At 40.8% G+C, this 17,448-nt stretch overlaps 1 protein-coding gene across 1 annotated transcript in view; it reads left to right on the plus strand.

The window, feature by feature from the left end:
- Window positions 1–17,448, plus strand: part of LOC126267097 (transforming acidic coiled-coil-containing protein 1) — a 320,226-nt gene that overhangs the window by 225,568 nt on the left and 77,210 nt on the right. The window contains exons 8-10 of the mRNA XM_049971979.1: window positions 1,550–1,658; window positions 2,095–2,254; window positions 7,290–7,491. Of these exons, the coding sequence (XP_049827936.1) occupies window positions 1,550–1,658; window positions 2,095–2,254; window positions 7,290–7,491 (471 nt within the window). The remainder of the gene's footprint in view (window positions 1–1,549; window positions 1,659–2,094; window positions 2,255–7,289; window positions 7,492–17,448) is intronic.

The raw sequence follows: 17,448 nt of genomic DNA on the forward strand, positions 1-17,448 counted from the left end.
ATTCTGTAAAATAAAAATAGAGTAATAATCAAGCAAAATAAAAGCAGTCTGTTCGACATACATGTTTGTGAAACCAAAATCTGCTGCTGAGTAATGTTCAACACTGTCTTGTTCAACCCTGTGCATTGTAACATGCTGGTTTCTCCTTGGCACACTGTCCATAGTGTGGTCAAGGTGTTGCTGCCCAAACTTGTCCCACTTACTGAAAACTACCATACTGAGCTTCATTGTGTTCCAGCCTCTGTACTTCAAGGCTCAAAATGTGACTGATATATCATGCTGTTGAACCTATGGTACTACATGCGTAAGACGTGAATTGGTACCTGACCATCTCCAGCTTTTTGTGTCTCCCAGTACTCATAGAAGCTTCAAACAACATTGCTGTGTAGTATAGCAGTACACCTACTTTTCATGCTGACAACTGCCCTTGCCATATAAAATGGCAATTTATGCATGGTCTTAAGCTTGAAGTGACCATTGGGCGGCATGCTGAAAGACCAAACAATGTGCCCAGTCGGGTTGTTTCATTTACCATTGAAAATATGGTGCATTGTGCTAAACCACATTGACTGTGCAGCTCTACTTTTATCTTCATTACACAGTTTGCTGTAGGTAGGAATTCTCTGTTGTGAACAAGGGTAATCAGAAATAGGTTTCCAACACTCTTAGCCTTACAAGCTCTCGGTGTGGTACAAAAATGTTTTTAAGCAGTTAATATCACTTTTCCTAAAAATCACAAGGTGAAAAACAAATGATGATTGAGCAATGAGGGGAAAATTGAATGCAGAGAGTAGGGTCTCTGTGGATTATACAGGAGAGAACTATGACGAGAAAAGGTTTACAAAATTAACGGAAAGGAATTTTGTTTTGTAAATGGTAACATTCACAAACAGTGACAGACAGTCACTGCACAGGAGGAAAGGCAGGTTTATCTAGTCTGTGATATAATTGTCTCATTTTGTATCTCTCCTTTTTTAAATCACAGCTTCGTTTCACTTAGTGCCTTGACTTGCTCAGTTATTGTTTTCTGATACTTGAGAGTTATGTTACTTCATATGCTCTCTCACTTTCTCCTGCTTCTCTGTAGTTTCATTCTACTTTCACTTATTACAGAAAAAGGACTTGCCTTTTCAATCCTTTTGCCGGCCGCAGTGGTCTCGCAGTTCTAGGCGCGCAGTCCAGAACCGTGTGACTGCTACGGTCGCAGGTTCGAATCCTGCCTCGGGCATGGATGTGTGTGATGTCCTTACGTTAGTTAGGTTTAAGTAGTTCTAAGTTCTAGGGGACTGATGGCCACAGCTGTTAAGTGCCATAGTGCTGAGAGCCATTTGAACCATTTTTTCAATCCTTTTGTCCTTGAATTTTATTTCCGTGTCATTATGTACTTAAATTGTATTCCAAAAACATAATTTTTACCACACTTATCATCTCCCCTCCTCCTCCCCCCCCCCCCTTACTCCCCAATTATTAAAGTTTCTCTCACTAACGAAATCCAATTAATTAGTGTTTTTTCCCAGCTGTGAATTAGTAATGATTCCTTTTGTTACAGATTGAAGAGGCAGAAGATTTCGGAAGCGGAGCACCGCATGGTGCTGACATGAATAGTACTACTGTGATATCGGTGGGAACTGAAGACATTACTTACAGTCAAACAGATGGTAAGTACATTGCCCCAGTACATCCTCACACCTGGTTTTGAGATCTGCCACCCCCCACCCCTACCTGCTCTTAAATACCCCTCCCCTGAGCTTGTGCTGAACCTCATGGACACTCTTCCCTCTCCAAAGCCTTTACATTGGCCCATACTGCAGTCCCCTCCACACTTACAGTTGTGTGCAGCCACCAAGAACACTTGCTAGTCACATGAGAATGTATTCAACACTAAAAGACTAAGTATTATGGATTATAGTTGCAAATATACAACTGTGCACAATTTGGAGGTAACAAATAGAAAAAACTGTGGAATATAACAATAGCTTTTACGTGAATTATTATGATGTAGCTATTAGTCAGAAAGTATGTTCTACATATCACCTAACAAGGTATTTTTCTTGCATTTACTTGTCATTTATTTAGCCATATGTTTATTTTCAGTGTCTAGAGAACATGCCTCAGTGAATATTTCATCAGGATCTGCTGAGCAAATGCTGGATCCAAGGAGAGAGTCACTGTATGTAAAATTTGATCCGCTTTATAGCACACCTAGTAAGTGTGATCTCCCATTACCTCAAGTGGATAGGATCAGCTTGGAGAGGTATTTCAGAATGTATTTCAGTTAAGTTATCTAATTGTAATTTCCTTTTATGTTGTAAATGCATTATAGTTAACTCTGCCCAGCATTCATTTGTTACAGTTTGGAGAGGGAGTCGGGGGGGGGGGGGGGGGGGGGGGCTGAACAATGTTCATCCAATTCAAACATTCTGACATGTCGTAGAATCCTACACAGAGCTCCAGCTTTCCATTGATCTTTCTCCATCTCTTCAGGATTTCATAAAATTCTCACTGTGACAATCCTTCTGGCCTTGTTGATGTGAAAGTAAATTCAAATCATTGCTCTTTCTTTCTCACTTACAGCCCTGTGGGAGGAATACTCTTTTTCCCCCACATCCTCTGGGGTTGTGACATTGATGAAATTCTTTTACTGTTAGAAGTGTACAAGCAATGCTAAATAATTTTTGGTAAGCTGAAACACATCAAGAGGATCCACTGTAAAGGTGAAACTTCGAATCATTCTTTGATATATATTTAGCGACTCTAATTGAACAGGACTGTGCGTGAAGGACAAGGCTCTGTATTCAAATATCAGTCTGTTACTAATTTAAGTTGTATCCCATGTTTCTACATCACAAGGAGCTCTTACCCAGTAAGGTATCTGCTCTGTTAGCATTTTGATATGCTAATGAAGCTAACACCAATAAAAAAATTGTGAATCATTAAATGTTGTTGGCTTGGCAGTTCCAGTTTAGAGAGAGGCTTCCTATGCTACAGGTATAGTGTCTAAGTTAATTAGTCTTACCAAAAAGATTGTCGTATTCACTTCACCTGCACCAATTCATTCAGGATATGATACTAAAAGGAAGCAGCAAATATAGAGCCAGTGAGAAAAATGGTAGACCTTGTGACAGTTTAAAAACCTTGTGGTCCCTCTCCCTCTCTCTCCCCCTCCCCCTCTCCCTCCCATTTTTTTTTTTTTTTCAGTTTTTCAAATTAACCCCACAGTAAACATTTCCCAAATGAAAATACATTCTCCATCTGCTTGAATGTGTCCCTGTGGCAAGTGAATTTCATTTCATCTTGTGTTTTCCAACATACATTTCCTCTGTTTTAATCCCCCCACCCCCTCCATACAGGACACGCTCGCGTGTGTGCGCGCACGTATGCACACCAATGTGCTGTACAGTTTATTGGTGCAAGTGACATTTACAATGTTTCTTACTGCCAGCTGTTCCTGTGCCCTATACCCTCTTAACATGCAATGGACACAGGTACACTTGTGAGATGATGGCTTTAGTACCCCTTAATATGGATTTGATTCTGGGTGATATGCATGGTTGCGGCAGTAAATTGGCAACTGATTGGTTTTTGTGGGCCCTAACTATCCAGTCCTTCGATTTACAATAATTGATGGTTTCCCCTGCCATCAACCAATGCAGTTTATTATGGCACCAGGCCCACATGATCAGGCTGTGTATAAATTCCTTGATAGTGTTGGTCATGATTGGCCACACTTTTGACAGCGTGACATACCCAACAATTAAATTTTGTTACAGAGAAACGCAGCATGTGTCTTTAAGATTACTCATGGGTGTGCTAGCATAAATGCTTGCATGCATCATTCAGGAAGGTTTACAACTGTATAGTGGATGTAAAAACTAATTCCTATGTAAGCAAATATAACGATATATTTGGAAGGGAAAGACTACAGTTGGAGTCATGAAGGGTGGCAGCAGAGTTTGGATCTGTTCTGCACATCTAATTCATGTGTTTCCCAACTTCTGATAAACCTTCAGTAATGTTCTCAGCACTTTGCTCTCTGCTCTGAATGTTGTAGCCAATTTGAGCATTAAATGTTATTATGACGAGTTAGTCAGTGAATTTTTATTCCATTTGTCCGTGATTTGTCACAGCTGATAATGGTGGTAAGTGACAAATTCTATATGAGCAAGCGAGAGACATAATTTGCAGTATACATACTTTCTTCAAGTGCGCTTGTAGTGCCTCGAGAACCTTGGGATAGATTCTAGAGACAGTCGTATTTCCATTGTCGCGAACACACAATATTTTAAGGCTGAGTATATAAGAGTGGAAATGTCTACTGCGCCATGGTTTATGTGTGCGCAAGACGGGCTTGTCTTACGAGAAGATTAAAGTTATGGCGGTCTATCAGCACCGACAAATGGTGGCTGCGCACGGCTTGGAAGCTGTATGACCAGTACAAGTAGTAACCAAGGGCTACTCTTTGGAGTGAAATAGTGATTGTTGGGAACAAACAAAATATGTCTTATCTAGAGACTCATACACTCTGTTGTTTGACTTGCTAGGAGCCAGAGGTGTTTTGACAAGGGTTATTAAAACCAAAAGAGACTGTAATGGTATATGTTAAGTACTAACGTTTTCCAAATGTAGTTAATTTACGAGACTTGAAAGAACATGTAAAACTTGTGTAGTTGTCTTATTGTAAAGAAGAAAATATAGCTGAGTTGATATGAATGTTTTCTGTGAGTAATGAATCATTTCAAGAGTAGAGAAGTGGTTTAGTAATATTTCTCTAACCAGCACATAATCTTCGGAGAAGAACCATTGTGAAGATTGACGCAGCCGTTTGCCCTGAGAAGTAGTTCGGGTGCACACCATATGTAAATCACTTGCGAGAGACGTGTGAGTCTTGCACCCAAGTACCAGGCAGTCACTGGTCATCAGGAAAACGTTAGACACTTACCGCAACAATTGCTTGGAACTGGCAACAATGAAGTCCCATATCTGTCTCGAGCTCCGTAAACCGCAATTGTTCATGCACCAAACTATAGTAGTGAAATTATCTGTCCCTGTGTTGCTAGCTTATTTTGTTATACGGGGTGAGTCACCTGGCCTGTTAACTGCAAGTATTTTACGTTTCTGCAATCGCTTAAGGTATTGTAACTTTGTTTTTACCTAGATAATGCCGAATAGACAACCCTCATTTATTGATACACAGCCTCTTTCTATAGCAATATTAACAACAGATATGTTGATAACTACATTTTTATGAAACTACTGTAATTTATGGTGCTAGTATTGTAGATACAAATACAACAGTATTGCACAGTCCAAAATCTAATAAATAAGTTAACAGACTTAGGAATTGTCTGACTGAGCATCACACCGACAGAAATTTGTGAATTCATACAGAGATAAGCAAATACTTTCATGTGTTGTATAAGGAGGGAATGAATTGTTGCATGAATGTGCTACAAGTATTAAATGTGAGTTAATCTGCATGTTTTGAGCAAAACATATCAGAATAACTGTTTCTTTCACTCCTCTCATTACAGCCTTTCTTTTAGCTGTCTGTGTAGCATTTAAATGCCTTGTAAATGACAGTTTGTTGCTCATGTGCAAAATGATTATTTTTGTAGCCTTGCGTCAGTCGGGCTACCTTTGTGCATGCCATTCAGCTGTTTTATTTGTCCCTCTCTGCATTCTTTTTATGGAGGTAGCATATTTGATATCTCTTGATTTGTGAAAGAACCCCGTTGAAAGTTGCAGGAATTAAAACGACTAACTGCAAAGCATCATTTCCTCTCTGCTATTTCATACAGGTATCACAGCAATACAAAATGTCGTTTCCTTGCAATACAATATGACGTACCTCCCTATTTGGATATTTAAGACAGCAATCTTTTTGATATTAAAATGGAGAGAATTCTTAAGTTCTGAATTCTGTAAAGTCTCTGAAACTGCTTACCAGATGTCGAAGAGTGTAATAGTGTTCTTTTGGTTTTTCCTCTCCTCTAGACATAAGATACAGCAGAAATTATTATAACACCAACTGAAAAATGTTGCTACCAGTATCTCTCTAATTAATATTGCTGCAAGAGACTACACAAAGATCAGTGAGAAGTTACTCGAAATTCATCTGAGTGAATACAGAATTATGATATCTTTAATTTTTCTAGAATATATGTAACATTAACAGATTAAGTGACTCACCTCATATGTTTTCTGACAATAGAATACCACTTTATGTGTCATTAAGATAAAAGTGGCATATTACCTCAGTGTTTGTTCCGTCTCTTGAATTTGGTGACAAATGTCACTTTGAAGGTTACAAGAACTGGATAAAAGTTTCTCTTTCGGAAACAAATGAATGGTTATTTATTTTGATCATAGTCTAAGAAGTTTATTATATTACAACCAACATTCAGGTCAAATGGCAGTAGAGTTATATACTAAGAGTGGTGTGATTTTGGGTAATACTGGAAGAATAGTTGCCATTCTGAAAGGATCTTAAAACAATCACCATGAGGGGTAACTGGAATATAGCTAAACCTTACCTGTAATCGATTTGTGTAGTTCTGGATTCTTAATGGCCCTGCCTTACTGTTTGCGGAAAGACTAATATCCCTCCCTCCCTCTCCATTTCCCCCTCTCCATTTCCCCTCTCCCCCCCCCCTCCACTCACCCTGTGTGTGTGTGTGTGTGTGTGTGTGTGTGATTTTTTTCCAACTTTCCTAAGTGTTTGTCCACTGCTCAGTATATAGTGAGAATGTATTTGCTTTGACCACACTGAACTCCTTCATTTTGACAGCTGAAGTTTCATGGTAACTCTGCTATTATTATGTGAGGGATATTATCAAAAACCACTGTTGTCGATGAACTAGTACATAACAATAATAATAATAATAATAATAATAATAATAATAATAATAATAATAATAATAATAATAATGTCTGGGTGTTTAAGGCAGAGTTTTAAACTAATTATTTCATAATGAGATATTCACTCTGCAGCAGAGTGTGCGCTGATATGAAACTTCCTGGCAGATTAAAACTGTGTGCCGCACCGAGACTCGAACCTGGGACCTTTGCCTTTCGCGGGCAAGTGCTCTACCACCTGAGCTAGCCAAGCACAACTCATGACCCGTCCTCACAGCTTTACTTGTGCCAGTACCTCAACTCCTACCCTCCAAACCTTACAGAAGCTCTCCTTTTAACTATTTCATGTTCTCATGCATGTAAAGTGCAAATAAATTATTTATTAAGAGTAATTTTAGAATGTGGTGGATAAAAAAGTTATTGTTTTATTGTAGGCAAGAAGACGCTATTCAACCAGAGAGGAAGAAGGAGGAGGATGCGGATGGAGAATGTCCAGGTTCTAATCAGGCTCTGGCTTACATTGATAAACTTATTTCACTTAGTCCAACTGTATTGAAGCCTGAAAAATCTGCAGAAAAAGTAAAGGACAGAACTTTATCCCACATCAGTCAGTCAGAAATTTCTGTTCCTGAAAAGGTAAAGTAAATTTACATAGATGTGTTTTGTTGTTACCAAGAATACTTTGAAAGATTTCTGTGTTAAGCAACTTTAAATTATCCCTTTGCTCTTGATGTGAACAAGAATGTATTTGACATTATTTTCACCGTTCTAGTTTGGCATCCATGCTATATGAAAGTAGTTAACCCCCTCCCCTTTCCAGATGTTCAACAGACTCCTGAGTTACACCAATTTTTGTACACAGTATGGGATGAAGAGCAGTTTGTATATTTCTGACACATTGTTGAATATTTGAAGACATCTTTGTTGGAAAAAGAAGATGCACTACATGATCAAAAGTATACAGCTGAAAAATCACTCAAAAGTTCGTGGTGCCCTCCAACAGTAATGCTGGAATTCAGTATGGTGTTGGCCCACAGCTTCCACTCGCAGGCATAAGTTCAATCAGGTGCTGGGGGGTTTCTTGAGGAATGGTAGCCCATTCTTCACAGAATTCTGCACTGAGAAGTGGTTTCATTGTCGGCCGGTGAGGCCTGACATGAAGCCGGTGTTCCAAAACATCCCTAAGGTGTTCTATAGGATTCAGGTCAGGACTCTGTGCAGGCCAGTCCATTACGGGGATGTTATTGTCTTATAACCACTCCGCCACAGTCCACACATTATGAACAGGTGCCCAATCGTGTTGAAAGATACACTCGCCATCCCTGAATTGCTCTTCAACAGTGTGAAGCAAGAAGTTGCTTAAAACATTAATGTAGGCCTGCGCCATGATAGTGCCATGCAAAACAACAAGGGGAGCAAGCCCCCTCCGTGAAACACACGACCACACCATTACACCACCACCTCCCAATTTTACTGTTGGCACTACACATGATGGTTGATGATGTTCACCGGGAATTCGCCATACCCACACTCTGCCATCAGATCACCACATTGTGTACTGTGATTCATTATTCCACACAACTTTTTTCCACCGTTCAATCGTCCAATGTTTACACTGCTTACACCAAGTGAGGCGTCGTTTGGCATACCGGCATGATGTGTATCTTATGAGCAGCCGCTCAACCATGAAATCCGTGTTTTCTCGCCTCCCACCTAACTGTTATAGTACTTGCAGTGGTTCCTGATAATGATCCTGTGTGATGGCCTGGATAGATGTCTGACTATTACACATTACGACCCTCTTCGTCAGCGGTCTCTTTGAGTGAACAGATGAGTGTCGCCTGTATGCTTTCGTGCTGTGTGTGTTCCTTCACGTTTCCACTTTACTATCACATCAGAAACAGTGGACCTAGGAATGTTTAGGAGTGTGGAAATCTCACGTACAAATGTATGACACAAGTGACACCCAATTACCTGACCATGTTCAAAGTCTGCGAGTCCCGCAAAGTGCCCCATTCTACTCTCTCACGATGTGTAATGATTGCTGAGGTCACTGATATGGAGTACCTGGCAGTAGGTGGCAGCACAATGCACCTAATGTGAAAAACATATGTTTTTGGGGGTGTCCAGATACTTTTGATCATATAGGTAGTTGTGATTTTTCCCAACTTTCATGACACCCAAAAATACTTCTCATATGTTATGACACATATTCCAATTCTGCTTAACTTTATTAACTCTCTTTGTACACAGTTTACAGCTGTATACAAATGGCATACAAGAGTCAAACAAACAAACAACCACGTTTGTGTGATGTACCCTAAATACAGCAAAACTCTGAATTAATGAACTTGATTTTAAGGAAATCCCACTTTTAAGAAATATATCTGTCAGTTCCAGCAACATCCATGTAATAATAATATTATTCCTCACTGCTTTTAACAAATACCACTTTTAAAAAAAATCCTGTTGTAAGGCATTGACATAATGCATCTTGCAAATTAAATTCCAGTGTTTTACATAATTTGTAACATGTTCGATTGAGCTAGAACATAGTTGATTGGTCAACTCTCCTTGTAGTGATACCAGCAGGTGTGTTGAATGAATCGTAAATAGTATTCACCCTCCCTCTGCCTAACATGTAAATTAGGTCACGTGATCTGACGTCACAGTCACAGACACTAACAAGGAGAGGTCCCCAGCTGCCCCTACTTTTATCTTCCTATCGTTCTTTTTCCACTTGGAAACTTTGTGCATGTGAATTTAATTACATTTGGTTATCTATGATACAATTAAACATTTGAAAATGCTGATATGTGAGTTAAAAAGCAAAAGACAAAATATGTTGCTTTTGATTGCGCCTTGGTGTCAAGAAAGTATTTTTTGTTTCAAAATGTACATGGATGGCAGTCATCGTATAGTTATTTAAGTAATAAATTCTTTGTGCATTATGGACAAAATGATGTGGGTGACGTTTTTAAACAAAATCGGGGAACAATAAGTAAAATTAAATTTTAAGCAAAAGGAGAAATAAAAGTAATATATTCAAAGCATGGACAAAAAGTAAGGTGATAAAATGGAAGTTAAAAATAATCAAAATCACATGGACAAGGATACCAAGTGGAAAAAGATTAATAGGAAGAAAAATGAGAACAAATGATGTAGAAAAATGAAGGCAAATGATGTACTTCATTTGATGACTAATGATGTGGCTAAGGAATAGAAAAATTACTTTTAAACCAATTGATCAAGTAATTCAGATAAGGAGTTATATATAAAAAAATGCTAAAGCACCTGATGAGGTTCAAACCCATGGACCCTTTTGCGTGTGAAGTCAGTACCTTACACCATTATGCTATGAAGCCAGTCTGTAAATTAATGCTATTTTTAATAAACAGGGTGTCTACAGATCATGAAAGTCATGAAAAAATAATGAAAATGAACAAGCAGTCATGAAAGTAATCAATGTCTTTGCTGGTTATTTTCTGAAATGAGTGCAGAGGTATTTTGCAAACTCTGTATCTAAAAATTGCTGAGAAGTCCCTTGGAATTAATGATGGTCAAAGTTGGCTCATGTTTATTACCCAAAGCGATGCAAAGTTCAATTTCGAGAAATTTTCATGTGACAATTGCACTGAAGGAAACTGTCAAAACAACATAAAGGGTGAGGCAGAAAGGACGGATGTTCTTAGAAGAGATAGTATTCAAGCTCAGCTAATAGGAGTGGGGGTCGAAAGTGGTCACATGTTTGGTAGCTTCTGCCATTTTGTTTATTTGAGTTCATGGAGCCGTGGACTGTGCAACATTGTGTGTTTGCTTACAATAATTTTATGCATGATAATGAGTCCATCGTTGCAGTTCATAGTGAGTTTTGTCGCCATTTCAATCTGGCGAGTCATGATAGTGTTCCCACGTGTAACAAGATTTTACATTGGGCTGAATCATTTCGTTTATGAGGAACAGTGATTAATAGAAAACAGGGGCTCCTCACTCAGTACGCACTGCAGAAAATGTTGAAGAAGTTCGGCATGCCATACTCTGTAGTTGTGGTCGATCAGCTAGGACTGTGTCCCAGTAATCATTCAGTGAGGCATATTTTGTATACTGATCTAGGATTTCATCCTTACAAAATGGCCATGGGGCAATAATTGAACCCTAGAGATTATGTACAGTGGCTAAATTTTGCATGAGAAATGGAGGCCATATGAGCAAAATGACGTTATTATTTTATTTGTGAGTGTTGAATCTCATTTTCATGTGCACAAAGCGGTAGATGAGCAGAAATGTCATTAGATAATTACATAGACCAAAAGTGACTGTTTGGTGTGCTGTAATTGGTGCCGATGTTATTGGTCCATAGTTTTTCCAAGAAGATAATGGGGGACACTGTAAGTGTAACCTTGGAATGTTACAGAAAGATGGTCACTGAATTTGACGTACATAAACTAAGAAGGGGATGTATTCCTATCGGGGGAGTTTGGTTTCAGCAGGATGGGGCCACAGCTCACACAGCAAGAATATCGACGGAAGCTTTTAGGACTGTTGTTCTTGGTCACGTCATTTCCCAGTTTGGTGACATGAATTGGCCTTCTCGTTCCTCAGACCTGTCCATGTAAGACTACTTTCCATGGGGTTACCTCAAGTCATGTGTATATTAGCATAAACCACGTCGCTTGAAGAACTGGAGGAAGAAATTCATGTGGAAGTCATTCAGACTGACAGAGCGATTTTGGAGGGAGTGGAAACCAACTTCAAAGAGCTGCTTTAGAAGTGCATTGCTGACAGTGGCAGTCAGTCGGAAGGTGCTGGTGTCAAGCATTAATTTTTTAAAATGGCAACATCATATAAGTATTTTTTAGATGCTTGTGATTTGTCTCACCTGACATGACTCCATCAACAGCTGACATATTGTAGAGTGAGTACTTAAGAATTTGGGAATATTCTGGAAAAAAAACTGAAAAAGTTCAGTCCTAAGAAGGACCAACTTAATCACTTTCTGATGAATTTACTGCAAAGTGCGAAACAGGTCTTCTTAAAGTTCATGCAGAAGCTGTTAGGCATGTTTAATGGAAATGCTGTAATTGAAAGAGGCTTCTCTGTTAACAAAGAAGTTTTAATTGGAAATTTAGAAGAAGATCCAATTGTTGCAGAAAGAACTGTTTACAGTGCAATGCAGCCGTTACTTAATAGTGTTAAAAATTGAATGTGGGCATTACAAAATCAATGATACTAGCTGTGATAAATGCTTCATCAAAAGTAGTAGAAGCCTTAAAAAAGAAGAAATCTAACGAAAATGAACTGGCAAACCTTAAAAGAAGGAACTTCAAAAAATAAAAGATCTCAGAAATAAAAAAGAATGATGATAGAAAAGGCAAAAGAAGAGGCTGAAGTTTTAGGTGTTGAAATTTCAAGTTTAGCTAAGAAACTTAAACACTGAATCTTTTACTGTGAAGCTTAACATTTTACATACATTTTGTACCTTCAAAATCGTCATATTTCCTTAAGGAAAACTTTGTTTTTGCTATGTTACTGTGTTAAAGCAATATGGATTCTAATTGATGTGATAAACAAACCTGATAATGGTATAGTCCAAGTCACAACAGTTACATTTTTCATCATGACATACAGTTTAAGCGATACAAGAATTGCTACATTCAGCTTTCATTTTAACCAGCCTTCAGGTGCCATACACATTTTTGAAAGGTCCTGAATATATAGCTAAAGAGGTAATGAAAGTGTCACAAAAAGATCATGAATTTGATCCTCTGAGAATCTGTAGATACCCTGTTAAAGCTGTAGAGCATTATGCAATTGGTTTTTTGCCGTTTTCTCACAAATGAGGTCCCACTCGGATGATTGGCTGCAGGGTGTAATTCCTTCGACCTCTCCGTACATAGCTGTGTAGGTTGTTTCAAAAAGTCGATCCCACAATTCGGCCCCCCTGCGGGTTTGCGGGTAAGAATAGACCTGGGGTATTCCTGCCTGGTGTAAGAGACGGCTGAAATGAGTTTCACACATTTCGGCCCTTGTGTGATGGTCCCCTGTAGGGTTTGACCTCCATTCTTCAAAATTTTCTTGAAAAGTGAGCCAATTGGGGAAGGGTGCCGTCGTGTCCGCCATTCATTGAGATTTTCAGCTTACTTTCTCGTCATCGCAGTTCAGTCCTGCTCATTCTCCATCTCTTGGGCTAGGACACCTTCCTGGGTGAATGCACTAAGCAGTGTCGCTCTCTGTGTTGACGATGACCATGCAGTTCTTTGCACCTGATATCCAGCACAGTAGGCAGTCCTTTGTGGCGGGGCCGCTATGTATCCTGTTGGGTGTAGCCCCCTGACCACACAGGGATTGCTCTTCTGATGCCTGCACCGTAAACTCCCCATGTATGCCAAGGGGTAGATGCCCATCCCCCTGGGGCATCGGGACTCCCCGCAATGGCCATCCTGCCAGGTGGCCTTTGCTGTCGCTGGGTGGCACCTGGGGTTGGGGGGGGGGGGGCTGGTCGGAGTGAGTGGCATCAGGATGGATGACACTTGATGAAGCACAGTCCATTGGTGAAACACCAGCACTCTCTAAGCGATCACAAGCTCAATTCATCGCACAGAAGTACGACCCCAAATAGTTCCTGTCCCTGGCCACACCATGGGAGCAACGTCAGGCTAAGGATGGCAGAAAGTTGGCCGAAACCACATGTAAACAGTAATGAAATTCTAAACTCAGATTGGAATGTATACCGCAGAGACAGGCTGGACAGTGACGGGGGAGGCGTGTTTATAGCGCTAAGAAGTGCAATAGTATCGAAGGAAATTGACGGAGATTTGAATTGTGAAATGATTTGGGTGAAGGTCACGGTTAAAGCTGTTGTGGCTCAGCACCTGAAGAATAATTTGGAAAATATTTCGAGTAGATTTCCCCACCATGTTATAGTTCTGGGTGGAGATTTTAATTTGCCGGATATAGACTGGGAGACTCAAACGTTCATAACGGGTGGCAGGGACAAAGAATCCAGTGAAATATTTTTAAGTGCTTTATCTGAAAACTACCTTGAGCAGTTAAACAGAGAACTGACTCGTGGCGATAACATATTAGACCTTCTGGTGACAAACAGACCCGAACTATTTGAATCAGTTAATGCAGAACAGGGAATCAGCGATCATAAAGCGGTTACTGCATCGATGATTTCAGCCGTAAATAGAAATATTAAAAAAGGTAGGAAGATTTTTCTGTTTAGCAAAAGTGACAAAAAGCAGATTACAGAGTACCTGACGGCTCAACACAAAAGTTTTGTCTCAAGTACAAATAGTGTTGAGGATCAGTGGACAAAGTTCAAAACCATCGTACAATATGCGTTAGATGAGTATGTGCCAAGCAAGATCGTAAGAGATGGGAAAGAGCCACCGTGGTACAACAACAGAGTTAGAAAACTGCTGCGGAAGCAAAGGGAACTTCACAGCAAACATAAGCATAGCCAAAGCCTTGCAGACAAACAAAAATTACGCGAAGTGAAATGTAGTGTGAGGAGGGCTATGCGAGAGGCTTTCAATGAATTCGAAAGTAAAGTTCTATGTACTGACTTGGCAGAAAATCCTAAGAAATTTTGGTCCTACGTCAAAGCGGTAGGTGGATCAAAACAAAATGTCCAGACACTCTGTGACCAAAATGGTTTTGAAACAGAGGATGACAGAGTAAAGGCCGAAATACTAAATGTCTTCTTCCAAAGCTGTTTCACAGAGGAATACTGCACTGTGCTTCCTTCTCTAGATTGTCGGACAGTTGACAAAATGGTAGATATCGAAATAGATGACAGAGGGATAGAGAAACAATTAAAATCGCTTAAACGAGGAAAGGCCGCTAGTCCTGATGGGATACCAGTTTCATTTTACACAGAGTACGCGAAGGAATTTGCCCCCCCTTCTTGTAGCGGTGTACCGTAGGTCTCTAGAAGAGCGAAGCGTTCCAAAGGATTGGAAAAAGGGCACAGGTCATCCCCGTTTTCAAGAAGGGATGTCGAACAGATGCGCAGAACTATAGACCTATATCTCTAACGTCGATCAGTTGTAGAATTTTGGAACGCGTATTATGTTCGAGTATAATGTCTTTTCTGGAGACTAGAAATCTACTCTGTAGGAATCAGCATGGGTTTCGAAAAAGACGGTCGTGTGAAACCCAGCTCGCGCTATTTGTCCACGAGACTCAGAGGGCCTTAGACACGGGTTCACAGGTAGATGCCGTGTTTCTTGACTTCCGCAAGGCGTTTGACACAGTTCCCCACGGTCGTTTAATGAACAAAGTAAGAGCATACGGACTATCAGATTAATTGTGTGATTGGATTGAGGAGTTCCTAGATAACAGAACACAGCATGTCATTCTCAATGGAGAGAAGTCTTCCGAAGTAAGAGTGATTTCAGGTGTGCCGCAGGGGAGTGTCATAGGACCGTTGCTATTCGCAATATACATAAATGACCTGGTGGATGACATCGGAAGTACACTGAGGCATTTTGCAGATGATGCTGTGGTGTATCGAGAGGTTGCAACAATGGAAAATTGTACTGAAATGCAGGAGGATCTGCAGCGAATTGATGCATGGTGCACAGAATGGCAATTGAATCTCAATGTAGACAAGTGTTATGTGATGCAAATACATAGAAAGATAGGTCCCTTATCATTTAGCTACAAAATAGCAGGTCAGCAACTGGAAGCAGTTAATTCCATAAATTATCTGGGAGTACGCATTAGGAGTGATTTAAAATGGAATGATCATATAAAGTTGATCGTCGGTAAAGCAGATGCCAGACAGATTCATTGGAAGAATCCTAAGGAAATGCAATCCGACAACAAAGGAAGTAGGTTACAGTATGCTTGTTCGCCCACTGCTTGAATACTGCTCAGCAGTGTGGGATCCGCACCAGATGGGGTTGATGGAGGAGATAGAGAAGATCCAACGGAGAGCAGCGCACTTCGTTACAGGATCATTTAGTAATCGCGAAAGCGTTACAGAGATGATAGATAAACTCCAGTGGAAGACTCTGCAGGAGAGACGCTCAGTAGCCCAGTACGGGCTTTTGTTAATGTTTCGAGAACATACCTTCACCGAAGAGTCAAGCAGTATGTTGCTCCCTCCTACGTATATCTCGCGGAGAGACCATGAGGATAAAATCAGAGAGATTAGAGCCCACACAGAAGCATACCGACAATCCTTCTTTCCACGTACAATACGAGACTGGAATAGAAGAGAGAACCGATAGAGGTACTCAGGGTACCTTCCGCCACGCACCGTCAGGTGGCTTGCGGAGTGTGGATGAAGATGTAGTAGGTGTAGAAATCTTATTCACCCCGGTACCTTGTATGTTCGAGATCTTAAGGGGAATCTTACATGGCGATGAAGCCTCAGTTTTTTGTTGAGCATTTAGAGGACAAGTTTGGGGAGGTGGAGGGATTGTCCAAAATGAGATAGTGATCAAAACAGCATTCTCTGACCAGTCACGGACATTACTTGCTTATGACAAAGTGGGGGACGTTTCTATAACCATCATGCCCCATAAGAGCTTAAATATGGTAAAGGGGATCAGATTTCACAGGGACCTTCTTTTGCAGTCTGGCGATGAGCTGCACACCAATTTAGACCAACAATGTGTACATTTCATACTGCGTGTCCGCCAGGGTCCGAAGGATAATCAGGTTGTTACCGGTGCCCTCATCTTGGCCTTTGAGGGTGATATGTTGCCTGAGGAGGCCAAGGTGATGGTTTACTGGTGTGATGTGAAGCCCTATATCCCTCCCCCGATGTGATGCTTTAAGTGCTGGAAGTTTGGCCATATGTCTTCGTCACGTGTCGAGATTGCGGACGCCCATCATATCCCAATACTCCATGTGCCCCGCCTCCCATCTGTGTCAGCTGTGGAGAGCACTATTCGCATTGCTCGCCAGACTGCAGGATTCTCCATAAAGAAAGGAAAATCAGGGAGTACAAGACCCTGGACTGACTGACCTACACTGAGGCTAAGAGAAAATTTGAACACCTGCATCCTGTATGTATGACATCATTTTATGCAGCCGCTACAACAGTTTTGGTACTATGAGCTCCACCAACCCCTAGTCACCTCTCACAGCCGGAAGACTATACCTGCTCCCTTGATGGTGGTGGGGGTATTTTCCTCCCTGTTGCTCCCACACCACCTACTTTGGGAGCAAACCCCCCACTCCCTCCAACCATCGGGGACATCCATCCCCACTAATAAGTTGGAGAAGCATGAGCCTTCTTCAGCGTCTCTCGCTAGGAAGGGGTCCCTTGGATCACTCCCTTCCTAGCTGTCTGCTAGTGGGAAAGATGACACCCGCCAGTGCCTCAAGAGCTCAAAAGCAGCTGGTCTTAGTGCTTCACACTTGTCCTCAGTCCCGGAGTCAGGAGCAGCGAGAGAGATTCAAAAAGAAGTCCCCTAACAACAAGGAAATTGAGGTGGCACCCATACCATTGCTACCTACAAGCTCTGCATCTGAGGATGGGGTGGAGATTCTGGCATCCGCTGAGGATCTAGATTTCGCCAGACCCTCAGACACAATGGATATAGACTGCTCAGGCAAGAAATCGGTGGCAGC

The sequence above is a fragment of the Schistocerca gregaria genome, chromosome 4 (assembly GCF_023897955.1).
Source record: "Schistocerca gregaria isolate iqSchGreg1 chromosome 4, iqSchGreg1.2, whole genome shotgun sequence".
NCBI lineage: Eukaryota > Metazoa > Arthropoda > Insecta > Orthoptera > Acrididae > Schistocerca > Schistocerca gregaria.